Here is a 21792-nt window from a genome sequence, read left to right as displayed (position 1 = left end):
TTTCCTCCAAAAGACGCATTAGGGCATTTGTTAGGGGATGTCATCCTGAAAAATCATGCTAGGGCTTATTTTCCTGTTAGGTATTATTTTCAGGGAAACATGGTATGTGCACAACTGAAAGTTTCAGTTATGACCAGTTTAACTTCCTTCCATACTGAATGACCAAGTTGGCTATGACTGGCGGTAGCTCTGTGTCTGCCAGCTTTCAAGTAGGATCTCCACAGAGCATGTCTGAATCCCCTTAAACCTATTTTACTCCACCCTGAGTGGAATGGTTCCACCCAGGTGCCTCGACAGACCACACACTGTGTCTTAACACCTCCTTATTAATCTCCAGCTCACACTGAATCAACCCAATTAAGGCAAATGGCCGACTAAAACTTATATTTTAAGCAGCAGTGCATTTTCTACACTTTCTGCAGAATTTATGAGATTTCAGGATGTCACCTATAACGACTTAACTTAGGTCAGTTTTAGGCCAATTTTTAAGTTAGAAATAGCATTTACTTTCAATTGCCCAATTTACAACTGAATGAGTATTTTAAATGTTTAGCGCAGTTCTTTCCTCTCCTATAGCTGCCAGGAGAGTGCGGTGGAAATTATTCCATGTGTTCCTTTGCTTCAGTTTCAAGTGTTGATAGCTTTGTAGTTTGCTCAGAGTTAGGTGGTGGTGGTGGTTTTTTGTTGTTTTTTTTTCCTTCAGGTTTTTATTTAATATGTGTACAGTAAAATACAAGTTTTGGGTGTACAGAGCTTCAGTTATTAATACGTGTATAGACTTGTATGGCCACCACCGGAGTCAGGATATAGAATGGTCACCCCCCCACACCCCCACCTGCTATGGCTTTGTAGTCATACTCTCTTCCACCCTAAGCCTTGAACCCCTGATCTAGTCTCCATCTCATAATTTTATTTTAGAGACTATCACATAAATAGAAAAATACTCTACGTCATCTTTGAGATAGTAAATGGGAATGTAAAATGGTACAGCAATTCTGCAAAAGGGCTTGGCAGTTTCAAATGAAGTTAAATATTCACTTATGTGATCTAGCAGTTCCACTCCTAGGTATTTACCCTAGAGAAATGCAACTTACCCTACAGGAATGTTTTCAGTAACTATTCATAATTGCAAAAAAAGTGGAAACAATGTAAGTATCCTGTAACAGGTGAACAGGGAAACCCTGTGGTATATTCACCCCAAGGAGTTGTAATCAGCCACAGCAAGAAACAAGCTGTGACCCCACAACACAGGGACTTGCACAGGCGTTATGTATGGTACAATAGTCAGTTTCATTTAGCCACCCCTTCTAGCAAACACATTTGCTGTGCATGTGGATACAGCTGTGGAATCTTTAAGCTAGGGCCGAAGAGAAGAGCTGGTCAGAAGTGAGATCTCTCATGTACACTGATATTACCAGCAGCCAAACATCTTAAGGTTATTGCGTCGTATTGGGGCGATTAGCCTTTAAAGCACACTGACCCATTTTCCTGTGAACGAGTCTAGATGCTCTCTCAGTGCAGTGTGCCCTGGTTATAGGAAAGGAAAAAATACATAATCAAATGTAATTTGCTCCATTTTGGGTAAATCACTGAACACACTGGAAATGAGAGTCATAAATTGTCCTGATTTCAGTCCAACATTCATACTGACTGTGGCAAGATGTCTCGAACCGCTGAATGCAAGGCAGCTCCATCTTCACTGAAATCTACTGAAAGGATAATGGACTTTCAGATCTGAGTAAGTTCCTTATGATAATTTAATACAATTATTTCACTGGTAAGGGAACTGGCACAGAGGTAAGATAATTCAGCTGAGATAATGGGATGAATTAATGACACAGCTGTAACAGAATCCCAAATGCCAAGTAGTTGGTATGTAAGATAAAACAAAGATTTGCGTCCTTATTTAAAACTCCTCCTATAAATTTAAACATGTACTTTTCGAATAAATGCATAAATGAAAACAAAAATTAATCATTTATGCATTTATTCAAAAACTTTTGTTATGTGCCAGAGTCTGGGGATAAAAAGACCAAAAGACATAAGCTTCCAGTCAAGGGGGTTCTGGGTTTGGTAGGACACAGATGCTGGAGTGGATCTGTAATACACTTGCCTAAAATGGAGGTATGCAGGGTTCTGCGCTGACCTCCAGCTGAAGACGCTCACGTTGCCTCGGAGTTGGATGCCTAGTGAGACCCCTCAGAGTCATCCAGAACTCGGAGTTGCTCTCCAGGAAGAATGGGCCCCAGGCAGTGTTACCAGTCTTTGCCAAAACTCTGGGAGCCGAGAAATGCCACTGTTTTTGGAGAATGGTTAGAACAGTCAGTGTGACTGGAGCACAAGGTGTGTGGGACACGTGAGGGGTTCCCCCAGAGAGACAACACGGAGAGGGGGAAGTGACACACCTTCCATATGATGGCTTTTCTCCCCAAAGAACATTTTAGTATAGTTTTCTACCAGATGAACCAAATTACTTAGTGTTTCATTAGAATAATTTGATCTTTCAGTTTAAATCAAGATGGTGTATGGTAAAGTCAATTTGGGAGAAAATAAAGCTGTTTTAAAGCAATTAAAACGTGTGTTATGATGACTGTTAAACTATTTCATCAAAACCAGAATCTATTTTAATTACAAATTATTGGAAAAAACATCCTGTTTTAAACAGATAATCAGTTGCAAAGCATACTGGTAACACTTGTTTCTTTGTTTTAAACAAATCATTTATGAGTGTTAGCTAATTAAAATAGTTCTGGAAACATGAAAGAGGAACTAAAAGGAAAATACGTTCTTTTGTTTTAAATAATGCTAAAATATTTTTTTAATTAAAAAAACTCAAAATACTTTATTTTCAAGTAACTTTTAAAAATATTAAATAATTAATTTTCAAATAATCTATTGTAACAAACCATCCTACAATCCTTTTCGTAACTATAGCAGTCAAATAGGTAGCAGACATAAATTCTGAAACTCCAGTAACACACACATCCTAATTTGATTTTGATCAAGGACTCTGTGTGTCGTGTAGCAGTGTACAGCTTCATTAATTGTGTGTGAACAGACAGACTGACATCAGTCAGAATTAAAGCAGGGTCCGGTACAGAACTACAGGAAACTCAAATATTTGCGCTCAGAGGGACGCTTCAGAGGCACGATTGCCATGTTAACTTGGCAGCCTAAGTCTTTCAATGTAAGAACATTTTCTGCACGATAATTAAGTTTTTGAATGAGTTAAAATTCAATCAGATGTTCGGGAGGGCAATGCCCCAGTCAGACCTCTGAGTTGGGAGGCGATGTCCGTGGCGTTGGTGTGAAATGCCCAGGAATCGGTGCTCAGTCAGATGAGGCAGTGGGGAAGAGTGGCTGGAGAGGCACAGTTTGTGTGGCACGCTGACCAGTGGGCTGGTCAGGGGAGCGACAGGCCAGCGAGGGCAATGCCTGTGACCTGTCCTCCCAAGTGACTGGATGGTTGGTGGTATCCGGGCATTTATAGAGACTCAGAAGCAGGTGCTTCATGTATTGATGACTTTAAATGTGTTTTTTTTCCCCTCATGTATTTATGAATGAAGTTATCTGCTGAGATCACGAGAAATAAGGATTTGGAAGGAGTCTGAGAAAAATGGAGATGGTGTGGGACAATGGCTGGTGGAAGTGGCCCAGGGAACATACACTAACCCTGACACAAGAACACGTGTGTTGTTGAGTGTCTGGCTGGAATCTGAAGATTGTAAATGTGCATTCCTCTAGACCACAAATTCTTCGTCCACTTGCATCTGCGCACATGTAGGAATGGACTGGATTGTTATGTGGATTAGACAGATGCTGAGATGGGATGAACTTTGAAGAGAACAGGAACACGGCCGGGGTGGTAAATGTACCAGGGTTTCAGCCGCGCTCCCAGGGCCATAGGCATGGTGAGAAGTCACGCCGCTGCAGGGCGTGGGCGTGAGTAGGTGCCACGCTCCCCAAGTGTGCAGGAATGGAGAGAAGCAGTTAGAGAGTCCTCAGGGATTCGAAGAGCAAGTTTCCGGAGAAGCAGGCAGACGACAGGTAAATCCGTGGCCATATGGTCAGAGAGGGGTTCAGAGCCTGAGATCTGTATGACAAAGTGCACCAAAGTGCAACGTGTGCCCAGCAATGCCAGTGTTGAAAGTAGATGGGAGGGAAGGTCAGTGGGGTTGAAAGCAATCTGCGGTGAATTGGTTTACAGGCATCATCCGAGGGGGAATGGACACAGAGATTCTCCATAGCTCCCCATGGTGACGGCAGGAAGGGAGATGACTGGACGAACAGTGGAGTGGCGTGGTCTTCTGTCATGGTCCCCAAGTCACAGGGTTTAACAGTGAGTTCTGAGTGCAAGTGGGGAACGGAGATGAGGAGGGTGCCCACCCGCCTCTGAGCTATGATGGGAAAATCCTGAAAAGGAGAAGAAAGAAGCATTGCCCTCCATTCGTTGTGGCCAATTTATATTATAGTGTGTAAGAAAATCACTGTAGATACTTTCTTCCTTGTGTTTATATAAACTTGATTATAAAATGGTGTGTTTTCTTTCCTTCCTTTTTTTAAGCGAGGCTGTGAATTTAACTTGAGATACAAGTTATGAATATGACCATGTGGACGAGGGAGCATTATCCTAGAGACACAAAAAAAGGAAAAGGGACTAAGGCAGGTGGGAAATGCACACTTGGAATTCACCTCCCTCCAACGATACGGGACCTGCCCTGTTGCTGAGAATAGTTATGGAAGCTGAGTAAATGAACAACAAAGTAGATGTTTCCAGGTGCAGGAGAAGAATCTGAGGCAGCCAGGGTCTGAGAAGAGAGGAACCAAGGGGAAGGGACATGCATGACGCTGGGTCTCCTGTTTCCCTTGTCACTTGTCACTCACTGTCCCCTGGGGACATCTGCCAACCCTCTGCTCAGGGCTTCAGGGCAAACAGCGCTGTGGCTCAGAGAATGAGGTTTTGGGAGAGGCTGAAGCAGGCTCTCAAAAGAGTGTGGACTTGAGGGGCCACAATATCCTGGGAAAGAGAATTACAAGGACATGAGAGTGGCAACAGCTTGGCTCGGTCCTTGTTGGATTTGCCCAGCCTTCACTTTTCTGGCACTAGAAGCAAAGAAACCAAACTGAAAATGTGCTGCTGATGGTCTAGAGAGCTAAACAGAACTTTTGGAATTTTCACAGTGCCAGAGAGACAAAGTTAGGGCCTGTCGTTTCAGGGAGAAGGTGTACTTATAAATACCACAATCTCTGCATCGTGGCATAAGAAAGTGTAAGCAGTAGGAAACCAACAAGCCTGAAATAGCCTTGAATCTTACCAAAGACAGATTGGATCAACGTGGTCAATCTCCAGGTCAGAAGAAAAGTGAGTTGTCCCAGGAGGGAGAAAACATACACAGCTTCTATGATCGCTTATGTACAGAGTCTGGCATTTAATCAAAAACTACCTGAAATGTCCAGAAACAGAACCCAACCACCCAAAACCAAGAGACAGACAATAGGAAAAAAGCAAAATACCCAGATATTCCAGTTATCCCTTAGGGACTTTGATAATTCATTATGATTCCTATGTTTAAGAAAGTAAATGAAATGATCAAGATTTTTTCCAGAAAACTGTAGGAGGTGTGACAGTTAAGTTCATGGACTCATCCTACAAAAATTGCTACATACCTCACTGCTGATATCGCTATGCTCACCTTCAAAGTATTCCCCTTGGGAAGCTATGCACTGATGCCAGTGCGTAGTCCACCCTTCAGAGCAATTCTGGAACTCTTTTTCTGGAATGGCCATCAGAGCTGATGGCGTATTACCCTTGATGTCTTGAATGTCATCAAAATGTCTTCCTTTCAATATTTCCTTTATCTTCAGGTAAAGAAAGAAGTCATTGGGGGCCAGATCAGGTGAGTAGGGAGGATGTTCCAATACAGTTATTTGTTTACTGGCTAAGAACTCCCTCACAGACAGTGCCATGTGAGCTGGTGCATTGTCGTGATGCAAGAGCTTTGAATTGTTGGTGAAAAGTTCAGGTCATCTAACTTTTTCATGCAGCCTTTTCAGCACTTCCAAATAGTGAACTTGGTTAACTGCTTGTCCAGTTGGTATAAATTCATAATGAATAATCCCTCTGATAGCAAAAAAGTTTAGCAACATCGGTGCAACAAGTTCATGAACTTAATTGTCAGACCTCATAAGTATAACAAATGAAATGGAAATGTAGAAATTAAAAAATACAATATTTGCAATAAAGAACTCAATACATATGATTTGAACTGGAAGATAGCTTAGTAGAAAATATTCAAACTGAAGCAAAAAATGTATGTATAGAATATATGTGTGTAATAGCAATTGCAGAAGAAAGAGAGAGAGAAAATGGGGCATAATCAATATTTGAAGACATCGTCAATCACCAGTCAACTTCCAATACTGGTAGCAGACATTAAGATAAAAATGGAAGAAATTCTACCAGCCAGTCAGCATAATACAGGGAAAATCTCATCCTGGCACTTGGTGAGAAATCTTCTGAAAAATAGGACTGGAAAAGATCATAAAGCAGCATAAGGAAAGGACCACTAGTTTCAAGAGAGCAAATAGAAGGTTGATAGGCGTCTTTTTAATGTAAGCAGAAGAAGTAATAAGACAACAGAACAACACTTTGAAGTGCTGGGGGAAAAAACAAGCAATTAGATAAGAGGGGTAATTAAAAATAATTGACCAATCAAAAAAGGGGAAATGACAAAAAATTAACTTTAATTTATGATTAATTATATCCTAAAGAAAAGGCAAGACTCTTGATTAGATAAAAATAATATAAATAAAATTAATTGACTAAAACTAATGTAAAATATTTCTGTGATGCTTATAAAAGGCCAACATGTAACATGCAGACATAGAATAATTGAAAGTAAAAGACTAGAAAAAGCCATTCCTTGCAAGGACTAAATGTTACAGCTTTATGATCATAAGTGAAACTCTGCAGGGACACTAGACATTTAAGGTTGTGCACTTTGGGGTATGATATACTTCAATAAGATGTATGCATAGGGAAGACAAACATTTTTCTTTAAATCAAACAAGCAAATGAAACCTCAAATGTATCCAACAAAGAAAAATTCTTCAGAAACAAATGCATATCTAGTGACTGCGGATCACTCACTGAAGTACTTCCTTTGTTTCAATTTGTGTATAACGTTGCATGAGTTACTTCACACTTTGAAGAAACAAAGTAATGACTGCCGTTCATCTTCCTTGGAAGAATCAGGTGTTCTGTTCACCCACGGTGAGAATGTCGGTTTGACGGACAAAGGGTAAGAGTGATGGGGCGAATCGTGTATTCACATGCCCAAAACCACTTGGCTGAAAGCAAAGCTTCCTATTTTGTTAGACATTAGTTTTGGCTGAATTGAATTTTTCTTCTGTTTTTTCTATTTCAACACGTCTTTCTGTCAGCATGTTGAGCTCAGTCAATGGATCCAGTGTTTCTTTCCACTGGCTGACAGCAGGGGCTATGTCAGTGTTTTGTTGGTACTACACGATGATTGCTTCACCGAAGCTTCCATTCCGTTCGGCGTGACCCGCACGCTAATATGCAGGGGAAAGTCCAGTAAATGTGCCAAGTCTATGTCCGTACGCATGCTGTTCCTGTCAGTCTTCTCTTAATGCATGGTTACCTTTGGGTACCCATATGCATGTTAAAACTTTATTTTTAGAGTGGTTTTAGGTTCAGAACAAAAATGAGAGGAAGGCACAGAGATTTCCCACAAACCCTACCCCCCAGACACAGCCTCCCCCATTGTCAACATTCCCACCAGATGGGACAGTTGTGACACCTGATGAGACTGTCCTTACACGTCATCGGCCAGCGTCCACAGTTCACATCAGGTCACTCTTGGTGTCACTCCTTCTGTGCATTTGGACAGATGTGTAATGACCTGTAGCCGCCATCACAGCGTCACACAGAGGAATCTCACTGCCCTAAACGTCCCCTGTGCTCACCTTGTTCACCCCTCCCCAGACCCCTGGCAATAACTGATCTGTCACTGTCCCCATAGTTGTGCCTTTCCCAGCATGTCACAGAGATGGGGTCACACAGTGTGCAGCCTGTGCAGACTGGCTTCTGTCACTTATTAATAAGCATTTAAGGTTCCTCCATGTCTCGTCATAGCTTGAGAACTCATTTCTTTTTGTGCTGAACAGTATTCCATCCTAGAATGCATTTTTGTGAGATTTTGTGGTAAAAGTACCTGATATTCCAGACTGGACCAGAAAGTTTCCCAGTTTAAAGGCGCTTTCATGGTGACGGTGAGATGTTATAGCCCTACAACCATAGCTATAACTTGCCATCAACGGGGTGGACAACCTTCCCAGGTTTTCCAGAACTGTCCTAGCTTTAGCACTGAAAGTCCTGCACCAGGAGAAGGTCTTCAGTTTCAGAAAAATGGGGTGGTGGTTACCCTAAGTCGATTTTTAAAATTAAACATAAAAATTTGTGGTTGTAGAATAGAATAACTGCTTTAAAACATAAGTGATATTGACGCTTAAATATAAGGTATACATGACTTGATTCTTTGAAGGAGGGTATTGTGCCTGCTCTCTCTATGTGTAGATCTATTTATCTACCCGTTTATCTATATGATTCGTTTGTTTAAGTAGCAAGAGCCGCCCTCAGGGTGGCAGTAGAGATAAGGGTGCCTTGAATAACGGTTTCCCGTTTCTCTTCTGTGCAGACTCACTGGGTCCAGCGTCCCCGACCTCATCGTGAGCATGAGCAACCAGATGTGGCTGCACCTGCAGTCTGACGACAGCATCGCCTCACCTGGATTCAAAGCTGTTTACCAAGGTATGGCCAGGACACACCGCACGGCGTTTAACGGCAGCACATCTGCCCAGGGCTCGGACCCTGCTCTGTGTGTTAAATATAAAGAGGGTTGACAAGTCGGAGCAGTCTTCTAAACAGGGATGGATGTTTCCAATTTCCTGAAAGTCATACTTATAGCTTTTGTTTTGTTTTGCTTTCGTGTTTACCAAGGAGATAGTTTAACTTTCTGAAAGCTTGGCCTGCCGTGATGTCTGCCATTATTACATCAGAGTAGACGGTGACACTAAGTTAAAAGGTCGTCTGTGAAACGGGTGCCCCCCTGCGCAGCGTGGCATTTCTTGTCTTCCTGGGAGGGGGCTTTGTGCTTATCACTAAGGGAAACTGGCTGTGAACAGCATGGACCTGAACGGCGCCGACTCGGTCCCTCCTCACTGTGCACGTGCTCGTGTGCGGCTGGAGGAAGCGGAGGGGACCCCGCGGAGGGGACCCTGCGGAGGGGACCCCGCGGAGGCCTGACTTGCGCAGGAGGCGGCTTGCTGGGGAGCTCATTGTTCCCGTTGTTCTGGGGAAGGGCTGTACTCAGAGACGTGAGGTCGTGTCTCCAGGTGCGTGGGCAGCAGCCTTTGCAGAGCGCTGGGCCTGCTGGGGGCCCCCAGCGCCTGTGCCCGGCTCCCGCGTGGTGCTCAGTGTGGGGCCGCTCAGACACCACCCCGCCTTGCGACCGCCCCTGTTGTTTCGTCTGGGGGCTCTCCTAGCAAACAGGTATCTTTAACCATAGCATTTGGCTGCCATTTAGAAAATCTTTTTATCATGGAAAATTTCAAAAGGTAAGCAGAAGTGGAGAGAATGACATAATGCATCTGAAATGACCTTTATTTGTAATCTTTTGCAAGCCACTCCCACATATCTTGCTCTCCACTCGGGCTTTGGCTTGAGACATGGGACACAGCTGCGTGATCCCTGTGCTCTTATAGTTGTCAGCCTGTACTCAGTCCAGCCTTTCCTCGGGTGTGGTAGGCATCTTTGGGAACTGAGGGACATTTGCCACTATTAGACACCCCAACCATTTACAGACTCAGTCACAACTAATGTGAAGTCATTTTCAACAAGATTGAAAAGAACCTATTACCTTGAATCGAGGCCATCATCACGAGAAAGCTTCTCAGGATCATTTTTATACGTCTTACAAATGCCTGTGGATTCATAGCTGTGTCATCAAAATAACCAGGAAGTTACGTTTTTAACCCTTCCAGATATTTTTCCTAATGCACAAAGTAATCTATTATTGAAAAGAAACTTGCATTTATAAACTATAACCTAAGAAAATATGCAATGGGTATTCAAAATAAAAAATAATAATAAACGTATGTTTCACATAATCTAAATTTTCAAAATTTTAGATACTATACATAAGTAAAGTTTTAAAATTCTAAGCAACTAACAAATTACAAAGTACTGTAACAGAAATGGTGATTATGTTATTTGGGTTGTTTTACTGTAGGGGCACTGTTAGAAAGAAACAGTTTTTAAGTTATTGTTAGGAAAAATTATGAAATGGTCCTGGACAAAAAGAAAATAGTCCTCGCCTACCTTTCAGTGTTCGGTAGACTCTTCCCGGGTAACCAGTCCCATGGGCGTCTGTGTCTCTCACTGTCTTTGAGCTGCTCTACAGCCCAGAAAGTCCTAGGAAACTAGAGCGATGTGGAGGATTCCTGACCCCTGACATGCAAATGCTTTTACCTGCAGGAGCCAATTGATCGTTGCCCTGTGGATATTGACCACTTCACATCTATTAGCGAATTCATTTCAGGGTTGCTGAATTCTTTGGATTCTCTGGATGTGCGTATTCTTTGGATTCTCCTCTGAAACAGTTTGTAAAATATCTTACTGGTTCCTTCATTAATTAGTGAGTTCGTTTACCTCTTCAACCTGGTGGGTGAGTGTGCGTGTAGGTGGGGATGAGAAACCTGAGAGTCAGGATTTTACTTTGCTTCAATTTGTGAATTTAAGGACAGACACACCATGCTCTTCCTTTCCAAGTGTGTAGAGTATCCAGAAGCTGAAAGGATATAACAAGGATTTATTGCGTATGAAGCCCATGAGCCAGATCATTGAAAAGCATCTACCGACCTTGAAACCACAAGCCCACTGGGTGGTAGTGTCCTGTGTTCGGTGGGTCAACACAGCGTGGCCTGGCTGCACGTGTCACCCAGGGGCTGAGGGAGCTGCAGCGGGAAAAGCCCTGCACTGAGGTGCGGGCCCCATGGGAGTGTCCTTAGAGAGGAGTGAACCACATACCCTTGCTGGAAACACGGGGTGGGGCAGGGCTAATGACTCTTGGATAAACTGCTCCAGAACAATACAGAGTTTACACGGCCTTCCGAGGTTAGTACTGGAAAGTGCCGAAGGCGCGTTTCCCTGAAAAGAAGACCCAGTCGGACCATCAGCTCTAATGTGTCTGTCAGAGCAAAAACTAATGTAAGATCCAGTCTTATTTTACTATAATACAAGACTGGGTCTATATAATATAATATAATATAACATAATATAATATAATGTAACATAAGACCAGGTCTTATATTAATGTTTGCTACAAAAGACGCATTAGAGCTGATTGTCCGGGTAGGTCTTATTTTCGGGGAATCATGGCATATATATATATATATATATATATATATATGTGTGTGTGTATGTGTGTGTGTGTGTGTGTGTGTGTGTGTTTGTGTGGAGAGAGAGAATGCTAATAATCTGCCATAAGAAAATAATCAGAAAAAGTATTATTCGAACTCTTTAAGGAGAAATCTTTAAGGAGATATGTAGGTTGTTTGAGAAAGTGATGGAAGAGAAGTGAGATTTGTTTGTTTAAAACCTTACACATGAAAATATTTAATCAAAATAATCTATTTAAAAACCTAAAAAGTAAAAATATATAGATGTAAATAATTATAGTACACCTGTATAATGCACTACTATTCAACTATTAACTGAGTGGTATGAGACCAAACATATACAATACATTATATAAGTGTTATGTAGTGTACATAACATGCACATATATAATATATAAATCCTATGTATAATTCATATGTACAGCAGGCATCAGAACATATACATGGAAGCTAACAGGCTTAGTGCATAGTTTTTCCACTGTATTTTTTAAATTCCTATCATTAAGTTACAAAAGTAACTACCGAGGATCCAAAAAATTGTATTTCTAAGCCAATCTTAATTTAACAATACAGCAGAATTCTTGTCAAATATTGTAATACTGTAATAGAGCTTGAGATTATACACGTTTAAAGTAGAACGTGCATCATGTTTCACAGCAGATGGAAAGGAAAGGGAAAGTCCCATCCCTCACTCCCGACAGTGTCCCCTGAGCGCTGAGGAAGGCTGGCAGGCACCCTGAGTGCCCGGATGTCAGTACAAACACCTGCGCGTTTGTCTGTTGGTGGCACCGCATTTCTGTGGGTTCTCTGTCTGTCCTGAAATGTGCTAACGCTGGATCGTGTGTGTCACAGAAACGACGTTCCATAGAGCGCGTCCCACGTGCTGATGAACTGCCTTTTCAGGAATCGTGTTTGATGAATTGGGCCACAGCTGTTTAAATCTTAGCAGGGGGTAAATGAAAGGAACCGTCCCCTGCCATGTGTTGCTGTGCAGCAAAACAAGACCTCCTTGGGGCTCATGCTGAGGATGATTCAGTAAAATCATGGGGGTTCAGCATGACTGTTTCTTCCCCGAATTGAATTGTCTCTTATGTCCTGTGAACACCCTGCTATTGGGAGGGAGTGGAGCTCCGTGAGGCAGCCTAACCTGTAACTGAGGGTCTCTGCACCGTGAGCAGGAGAGCCTGATGCCCCAGTAGAGCCAAGGCACTGAGCAGGGTGGCGCTTCTTCTCACTGTGCTTGGAGAGACAAAATCCGTGTTGTACAGCGTTTGAGATGCTTGTGATGCTGAATTTTTTGGTCAACTTGACTGATGCCCAGACTTTTGGTTACCCACATTGTGGGTGTGTCTGTGAAGGGGTTTCTGATGAAGTTAACGTTCGAATCAGTGGACTGTGTAAAGCAGATTGCCCTTCCAATGCACGTGGGCCTCATGTAGTTAGTTGAAGGTCTGACTGGAACAACAGGCTGAGTGACGGATTTCTCTCTCCACCTGACAGTCTTGGAGATAAAACACTGGTCATTAAAACCAGTGTTTTATCTCCAAGTTTTGGACTCAGTGTTTTACTCCAAGTCTTTGGACTCAGATTTGGGCTTGAACTTACACCATTAGTTCTCCTGCTACTCAGGCCTTTGGACTCAGACTGGAACTATACCACCCGCTGTCCTGGGCCTGCATTTCTCAGTCTCAGAAGTGTGAGCTGATTCCTTCTAATAAATCCGTGCCTTTAGATAGCTAATAGATGATAGATAGATAGATAGATAGATAGATAGATAGATAGATAGATAGATGATAGATAGATAGATAGATAGATGACAGACAGACAGATTTCTCATTGATGACCCAGCTCATCACTCTCTGTCTCTGGAGCTCCCTGACCACCATAGCACGTCCCTGCTTGTGTGGTGGCATTTGGCCCAGACTCTCCTGGTCCTCTGTGCCATCGCACCCATTTTCAGGGCCTCAGTGGACTGAGGGGTGGTGTGTGGCCACTGAACGGGTGAAAGCTCGCTGGTCCGTATGGGAAGGGAGCCCACGGTCCTGGCATGTTGCTGTGAAGTTGACAAGTTCCTCAGACAAAGTCAGGCAGGAAGTGCCTGTCAGAATAACGGGGGCCAAGCTGCGGGAAACGGCTGCAGGTACCCCTTTGTTTTATTGTTGTGCACGTTCCCAGTCGAGTGTCGCCAAGCATTTGTAAGTGCACTTCCTTTCTCGCAGCAGATATGCTCCTGTATCTAATGTGGACTAAAAGGGTCACAGGCCTGATTTAAACCTGTGAGCCCTTACCCAGCGCTGGAAGCTCACCCTGAGCTGGAGACAGGTGGAGACAGGTGTGCTGGGGCTGCCCTGGGAGACACCCGGAGGGAGAGGAGGAGGGAGACGTGAGAGAGGGCATGATGGCAGGTGCCCTGGCTGACCCCGCAGAACGTTCTGGGGCTGAGATGACCCTTCAGAGTGTTCCCAAATCGAAGCAAGGAGGCTGGCCTTGGTGCCGTCAGCCATTGCTGTGGTGGCGGCCAGCCTGGGCCCGGCCCTGTCTGAGCTGATGCCTGAGGAGGGCTGCGGCCTTCCGCTCCCAGCAGCTGAGGGGCCGGCCGCGCCTGGGGTCTGAAGAGCACATGTGGGCGGCACTTCACAGCATCTCCATCCGTTCTCCTCCCCCGGCAACTGCTTCTCCAAGACTAACTCGTCTCGTGTCCGAGGAGAACTTACAACACAGACCCATGGCCTCACTCCTCTCCTGCCCACTCTGGAATGGCCTCTCTCCCACCTGCTCCTCTGCTGGTCCAAGGGGCTTAGGTGGCAGAGACCCAGACCACAGCCCTGAGGGTCTCGGTGAGTGAGCACCATGCTTTTCTCACGCACAGCTGCTGTCTTCGTCCACCTTCATTTTGCGTGGGCAAGGGGGTACGAAGGGAGTCCCTGTAGACCCCTGGGTGCCACCGTCCCTTCTCTCTCTGCCTCTTTCTTCCTCAGGATCAGGGCAATTATCCCCCAGATACGATGGCTCCCTGCTTACTACCTAGTCCTTGGCAGGATGCTTTCGCAGGCGTCACGCAGCAGGTGTCATGTAAGGTGCAGTGGGGCCCTTCTCATCCCCGTTGCTGGAAACATTCACCCTCTGAGGACCAGGCTGGTGGACGCACAGAACCAAAAGTTGAGCACTCTGGGAGCACGGACCCCCAGATTCAGTCCGAGAAACATGCTGGGGCAGGTCGTCCTGCTCCCACTCCCGGGGGCCTGGCTGCATGAGCTCTGCCCACACACAGGCGGCAGCACCCTTCACGGTCACTGATGGCTCAGCCTTGCTGGCCTCCTCTCCAGGCTGGCTCCTTGGCTGTGCCTCTCAGTTCTTCCCTTCATCCCGTGGTGCGAGGTTCTTCTGGGCCTTGTAGTGTAGGATGGGACCAGTGGGTTTCTTCCCACAAACCTGCTGCCTGCTGCCGTAGCTTCTGTGCTGCAGAGCGAGTCCTCTGCCTGGGGCACTGCCCAGCAAGGCACCTGGTACCGGCAGGTGCAGCCCGCACAACCGCCTCCACTGTGCAGGGCCCAGAGGTGGCTGCGGAGCCGCATGCACGGCCTACAGTGTGCCCTTTATGGGCATCCCCTCCCCACAGGGCTTGGCCTGGAGGTTCCCTCATACTGGGCTCCTTGAGTATTGCCATTCATGCAACATGCTGGAAGGAGAAACTTATTGTCACTTGTCCTGAAACCCCTGAAACGAAACTGATCATTGTCCAGGCCTTCTGTCCTTAAGGCCCAACACGTGTACTTTCCTGGTGCCCAACCATGTGCTTCTGGACCACCTGGCCCGAAACACAATCCAGCGTGTCTGCCATCATGTAACCTCCGGCTCGCCCCGGCCCCGCTAGGCCTTTTCTGTGTGTGCTGTGAGCGTCTGGGCAGTGTCGCTTCTCAGCAGCACCCTTGGAGAAGAATGCTGTTCTCGTCCTCTCTGATGTGCCAGTTCCTTCTCTTCCGTGTCCTCCCCCGCACCCTTCTTCCCAGCATCTCTCCTGCACTCTAAGACTGCCCACGGTAGCATCTCCTCAGGTGGCCGCAGATGTGTCCTGGTGTTCTCCCTCCCTGCTGGCAGGCCCCTTCTAAGCCACCTGCACTCAGTACTCCCAATTCTCTGGGCTTTAAAAGGAAAGTCAGGGGGCTGCCCCCACTGAGCGCCTCCTGGAGCCCACAGAGGAAGTCACCTGGCGGCCACACTGCAGCTTCCCTCCTGCTCCCCACGGGCACCCTTTATGTTCCCACCACGGGAACGTGCACGTCCTCTTACCTTCGCACACATCCTTTCCCACAGGGCCACATTCCCTGCTTTCATCATACAGGTCATTTGCACGTGTTTCTGTCTCAGCTCAAACATGACTTTCTCCGGTAAGCTCCCCTTGCCTGGATTCTGTTAGACGCTCTGTCTACACATCCCTGCTGTGTGAACGGGCCCCATCATGGTGGGTGTTCAGGTGTCTGTCTGCCCTGTAGTCTGGGGCTCTGGGGCCTCTTCCCACTGCAGGCACCTGTGCAGCTCTGGGCCAGGTGGAGGGCACTTAGCAGGTCCTGAAACATGCAGGACAAGTGGATAGAGGGAGGGAGTCTGAAGCCGTAGCCCCTTCCGAGGCGATCAGGATGGCATGCGTCACGTTGAGCCACTGGACCCGCAGTAACATAGTCTTAGGTCCTCTCCAGTTGTTTTTATTAATGTCATTTAGGCTTTAAACATGTCCTGCAATTGCATGTTCTGATCCCAGCGCCCTTCCCTCCCCTCCCCTCTGTTTCCCGTGAGTCCCGCCCCACCTTGTCACCCCCCCCTCCAGCCCTTGTGAGATGACTTGCCTCGTCCCCAGTCCCTAAGCAGGCCGGTCCCCTTCACGGGCTCCCCAGCCCCCCTTTCCCAGACCAACCTGAATCCACTTCAGCGTCTGGTGCCCCCGACCCTCTGCTGCACCCCCACCCTGCCCCACTGAATGGACATTCAGCACGAATTCCCAATGTGCTCATGTTCATTTCACACTGTTCATCGTGTCCTCCGCATTCATGCTGTGGTATGGCTGCATGTCCCCTGGGAATCTCACCTGCAGACTCCAGTGGGGGAGGGGGAGTCCTCCTGTCAGATGTGGGTGCTGCAGGCAAGGTGTGTCTGTGGGAAGAAGGCCGGTCCCACCCCTGGAATATCTCAGCTCGGTGCCCCTCACCGGTCTGTAACAGTCCACCGATGGACTGTTATTACCACGGGTGGCCTCTCGTCTCCCATTTCGTGCCCTGCTGATGCATTAAGATCTTTCTCTACCTGCCACTGGGCAGACAACATCAAGTGAGTTCTCCTTTCCCGGATCGCCCCATCTTTGCGAGAGCTGCACTGTGCCCAGGTCATGGCTGCATGCTCGCCATTCACGGTACCTCATGCATCATCCACTTCTGACGGCCGAATCGTGCAGGGCTCTCACCCCTGCCAGGTCCCTAGTCACGCTCTCCATCGCGGGGCCTTCCACCGTCCTTCGGGCTGTCTGGGGTGCTGCGGGAGACTTCCTGTAGGACAGGTCACTCGCAGGGATGGACGTCCCTCCCGTGTTCTCTGAGCTCTGAGCGGCCCTGCCTCTGTAACAGCCCACCATTGTCTCCTGGGCCACGTGTGTCACCTGTCATCACTGAGGCAGGATGGTAGGTGAGGCTGTCTGGTTTATGGCTCCAATGAAATCGCACAGACTGATCCGAGACGAGGTTCCACAGGAGAACCTGAGCAGCCAGGAGAGAGGAACCCTAAACAGAGGCCAAAGGATCAGCTCTTCGGGACGTGATCCTCCAGAAAAATCCCAGTGTCCTGGGTCTCCTCCATGAATATTGGTTCCCCATCGCCTGCAGAGCCACACACAGCTGCTGAGCGTGGGTCCCCAAGCCCTCTGTGACAGCAGCCCCGCTTACCCCTGTACTGTGTTTTTCCACCTTGTCACCGATGTGGTTTGCCTTTGGGCAGAACATAAGCACCGTATTTTTTATTCTTTTGTTCATCCCATTTCCTTTTTCTGGGACTCAGGCTATTCATCTCTACTGATAAAATTAGCATTTTTATTTCATTAAAATATTTAGCTGTATTGAAATTGTGCCATGAGAAAATATGTGCCCGTTTTCATTAATTTGTGTTTGATAGACGTGGAGGCCATCGCTGTATCATTTTTCTTCTCAGCTGAGATCCTTTCATCTTTTATCAGTGCCTGAGGTGCTTTGATCATCTCTCTTGCTCTTTTGATGTTTTCTAAATCCTTTTAGTAATGAGGTGCTGAAAATACCACAGCTGATGTTATGCAGCATTTTAACTTTATTAAGAATTTTCTACCTTCCTGAACATGAACTCTCACTTTGCCATTTTTTTAATTCTTTGCATCTTCAGCTTGCTTATGAGCAAGCCATTCTGTGCAAACAGACAGCATGTAAATCCTTTCCTTTCTTCCTTCACCTCAGTTAGCGCTGTGATTGTTCCACATTTTCTTCAAGTTAGAAGGTTTGCTAAGGTTATCAGCTAGAATACAGAGCTCAAGACTTGAGCACAACCCACACACGTTTGTATTTCTAACTAGTAGTTCTATCTAGTAGGTGTCAGTATTCCAAATTCTAGGTTATCTCATATGTACTTTTGTACTACAAAGTAATTTTTAAAGATGGCATATTTTCCTGTTTCTTTTATTATACTTTTTGCAAGATTTTTTTTTCTAACCAGATTTCCTAAATGGCTTTGCTTTGTCTATCTGCACGAAGCCTTCATCAGAGCAAGCCATTTGTAAGTGGAGTTGAAGCTATGACTAACAGCATTTGAACCTCGACTGACTTTAGACTCAGTGTAGTTGTGAGCTCCTCACTGATCCTCTGATCGCTGGTCTCATTATCTGTGAAGTGGGGATCAGAATAACTGGGATTTTGTCCGGGTAAATTGCACAAATGGATATGAAAGCCCATTAAAGTCTCTAAAAGGGTTCTCAACTGGAAGCTGTCATTACACTATGTGTTTTGCAAACAGTCTAGATAAATCTGCAGTTTACCTGAATGGGTGTTCTCGGGAAAGAAAAGAAAACTCGTGTTCTAATAGCTCGTGCAATGTGATTGTAAGTGGCTTTGACTCCGGGTACTCTCGTTTCCATGGTCTAATAATGCTTCAGAAAGCACATTCACGGTCCCCCCTCCTGCTTCCTTTTCCTCCCTAAGGCCGTGGTTATTTCCTTTCTCAGTCAATTCCATTACAACAAACTTTTCAAATTAGTTTTCAGTCCATTTCAACTTTACTGTTATCTTTCCAAACTTTTCTCTTTCTTGTCAAAAATATAATTATCAATCCAGGTCTTGGACAGTATTCTGACTTTCCATTACGTTCCTTTCTCCCACTGGTGTGCTCAGAACACGCCATCATTTCACATTTCCTCCATGTACAATCTGCTTTAGCTCAGAGTGATGGAACTAAACTTTATGCTTTTTCTATAATATACAAAGTTGAATTATCCTCTTCTGTTCAAGGATATAATCAGGTGATATGTTTGTCATTATAGAATGTGCCAAGTAATTCACAGAAAAAAGTAATAGAAACCATAAGCCAGTTTGGTGAATTATGTCATACAGGATCAGCTTAAAAAATCCATTGTATTTTCATATATTAGCAATAAATATTCACACATCAAAACAAAGTGAAAAAAAAATTCAGTACCAACTACAGTCATTCAAAACAATGAGATACTGAGGTGAAAATTAAGTGAACATCTAGGACTCATATGCTAAAAATTCCAACACTGTCATTGAAAGAAATTAAAAAATCAAAGTAAATGGCGAGATACATTGTATTCATGAATTGGAAAACCAAAACAGACTAAAGATGCCAGTTCTCAGGTTGGTTTGACACAATTGCTATCAAAATCTCAGCAAGCAAGGTTATTCTAAAATGTACATGGAAAGCAAAGGAACTAGAATAGCTAAAATAACTTTGAAAAAGGATAAAATGGGAGACGCAGTTCACCCAATGTGAAGACTTAACACAGAGCTGCAGTAATGAAGGTAGCGTGGTGTTGCAGGAGAGGTAGATGCATCAGCCAGTGACATGGCACGGAGAGCCCGGAAGCAGCCCTGCAAATCAATGTGTGTCCGCTTGATGTTTGACCCGGTGCAAAAGCAAATCAGTAGAGGAAGAACAGTCCTTTCAATAAATGGCACTGGACCAGTCGGAAATAAATGCAACATAAGCACCAAAACCTAATCTATGCTGCGTACCTTATGCAAAAATCAACTGAAAATGGGTGAGAGAACTAAAGGTAAAATGTAAAACTACAAAAGAATTAGAAAAATATAAGAGAAGTTTTACAATTTGGGACTAGGTACTCAGTAAGTTCTTAAACTTGGTACCAAAAACAATCCATAAATGGAAAAATTGATGAACCTCATCGAAATGAAAAACTTTTGCTCTATGAAAGGCCATATGAAGAAGATGAAAAGATAAGCTATAGACTGAAAGATAGTATTTTCAAACCACATATCTGGTAAATGACAGGTATCTAGAATATAGAAAGAGCTTTTAAAACTCAACAGTAAAACACAATTAACAAATGGGCAAAAGATAAGAACAGACCTCTCATTTAAGATAATTTAAAGCTGGCAAGTTACCATCTGAAAAGTTCAGCATCATCAGGAAATTAAACAAAAATGCGATATCGTCACACACCTATCAGAGTGTCTACAATTAAAAAAAATAAAATAGTTACAACACCAAGCTCTGTGAAGGATCTGGAGAAGTGAGCCTTCAAACACTTCCAGTGGGAGTGAAAAGTGGTGCAGCTACTCTGGACAACAGTGTAGCAGATTTATGTTCACAGGATAACATAATATAAACGGAAGTGTTTATAACATGGTAATACATGGAAGTAAATAGTAAATACTAATAGTAAAACATGGAAGCCCCTAGATGTCCTCAAACATGCAAATGATTAAAGAAACTGAGGTCCATCTGTAGCACTGAAAACTACCCCGCAAAAAAATTTATAAACCATTGATATACACAACTGGGTGAATCCCCAGAGAGCTGTGATGCCAGAACAAAGCTGGTCTGAGAGGTGACATACTATAGGATGTCGTGTCTGTGCCATTGTGAAATGACAGAAGCACAGAAACAGCGAGCAGATGAGTAGTTGTGGGTGCTCACGGAGAGGTCAGGGCTGGACAGCAGCGAGTGGGCCTCAGGAAGGGTGCAGTGGGGTCCTCCTGCTGGGACGTAGTCTGCCTCTTGCCTGATTCAGCATCAGTATCAGTTGACAGATGTTACCGTGGGGGACGTTACCTTCTGTGTTACTTCTTACAGCTGGTGTGAACGTACAGTGACCCCAAAATACAAAGTTTAACTAGAAGTAAAAGCCCATAGTAAGTCTTGACCAAATCACAGATGGAAACTAAAAATTCACACATTTCCAACTCCCACCTCTCTTAACTCCTATTTAGTAAGTTCTACTGATACTTAATTCTCATGTGTATAAAAAACCTTTCTTTATTTTGGAAATCAGTCTCAATTAGCTGCATCTAATTGCAGCTAGTATTAGCTTTGTCAAGTTATTCCCTTTTTGTTTAGTTTTCACCATTATTTGAAAGGAAAAGCATAAGTGCTATCAATCAAATGTGATTACTGTAATACTATCCGTAAAGAACATCGCCTGTTCTGAAGGGTAATCGACTCACTGAAGGATTGCCCGTGCTGGCTGGCATTTTGCTGGGTATGTTTGCTTCTCCTGGGGTGTCCTGTTGGCATGTTCCACTGGCCCATTGGAATAAAAGTTTGTGTAACCTTGTTTACAAATCATTCTGTCTAACAAATGTAGTCCTAGGAAGTCAGACCTGGATAAATTGTCAGAGAGTGTGTTTTATACGAATGCAAACTACCTCGCAGATGAAATTGCTGAGTGGAGCCTGACGGTAACGGGCTAGGGTTGGCACGTGGGGTGCAGGTCTGTCTTCTGGTTGCTTATCTCATCCGTCTTCTGTAAATGATGGTATTAGACAAGGATACATCAAATCTAGTGAGCAGCGGATAGGATTTTTATGAGTTTTCCCCTTGAACAATATTATGATAAATTCATACAATAGCGTTTGATTTTTTTCCCTCCCTACCAGGAGGATCAAGCAAAGAAAATGAGTTTGCCCTTCAGTCTTTGAAGCTTTTTGATGCATGACAAGCACAGTCTAGTGATAAGAATTAAGCTCCACACTTTAAATGAGCAATAAGCCAGTTTTTCAGGCTGCCTTTTTTTAGTGTTTCAGTCTGCTTATCATATTTTTTTTCCTT

The 21792-nt window shown here is 44.6% G+C and overlaps 1 protein-coding gene across 1 annotated transcript in view; it reads left to right on the top strand.

Moving 5' to 3' along the window:
- The window catches only part of CSMD1 (CUB and Sushi multiple domains 1), a 1609724-nt gene that overhangs the window by 1235763 nt on the left and 352169 nt on the right, over positions 1-21792 (top strand). The window contains exon 12 of the mRNA XM_033104535.1: positions 8721-8833. Coding sequence (XP_032960426.1) covers positions 8721-8833 — 113 coding nt within the window. The remainder of the gene's footprint in view (positions 1-8720; positions 8834-21792) is intronic.

Source organism: Rhinolophus ferrumequinum, chromosome 4 (assembly GCF_004115265.2).
Source record: "Rhinolophus ferrumequinum isolate MPI-CBG mRhiFer1 chromosome 4, mRhiFer1_v1.p, whole genome shotgun sequence".
In the NCBI taxonomy this organism is placed as follows: domain Eukaryota; kingdom Metazoa; phylum Chordata; class Mammalia; order Chiroptera; family Rhinolophidae; genus Rhinolophus; species Rhinolophus ferrumequinum.
Note: the sequence above shows the minus strand (reverse complement) of the source record. Positions and strands in the feature narration are given on the sequence as shown.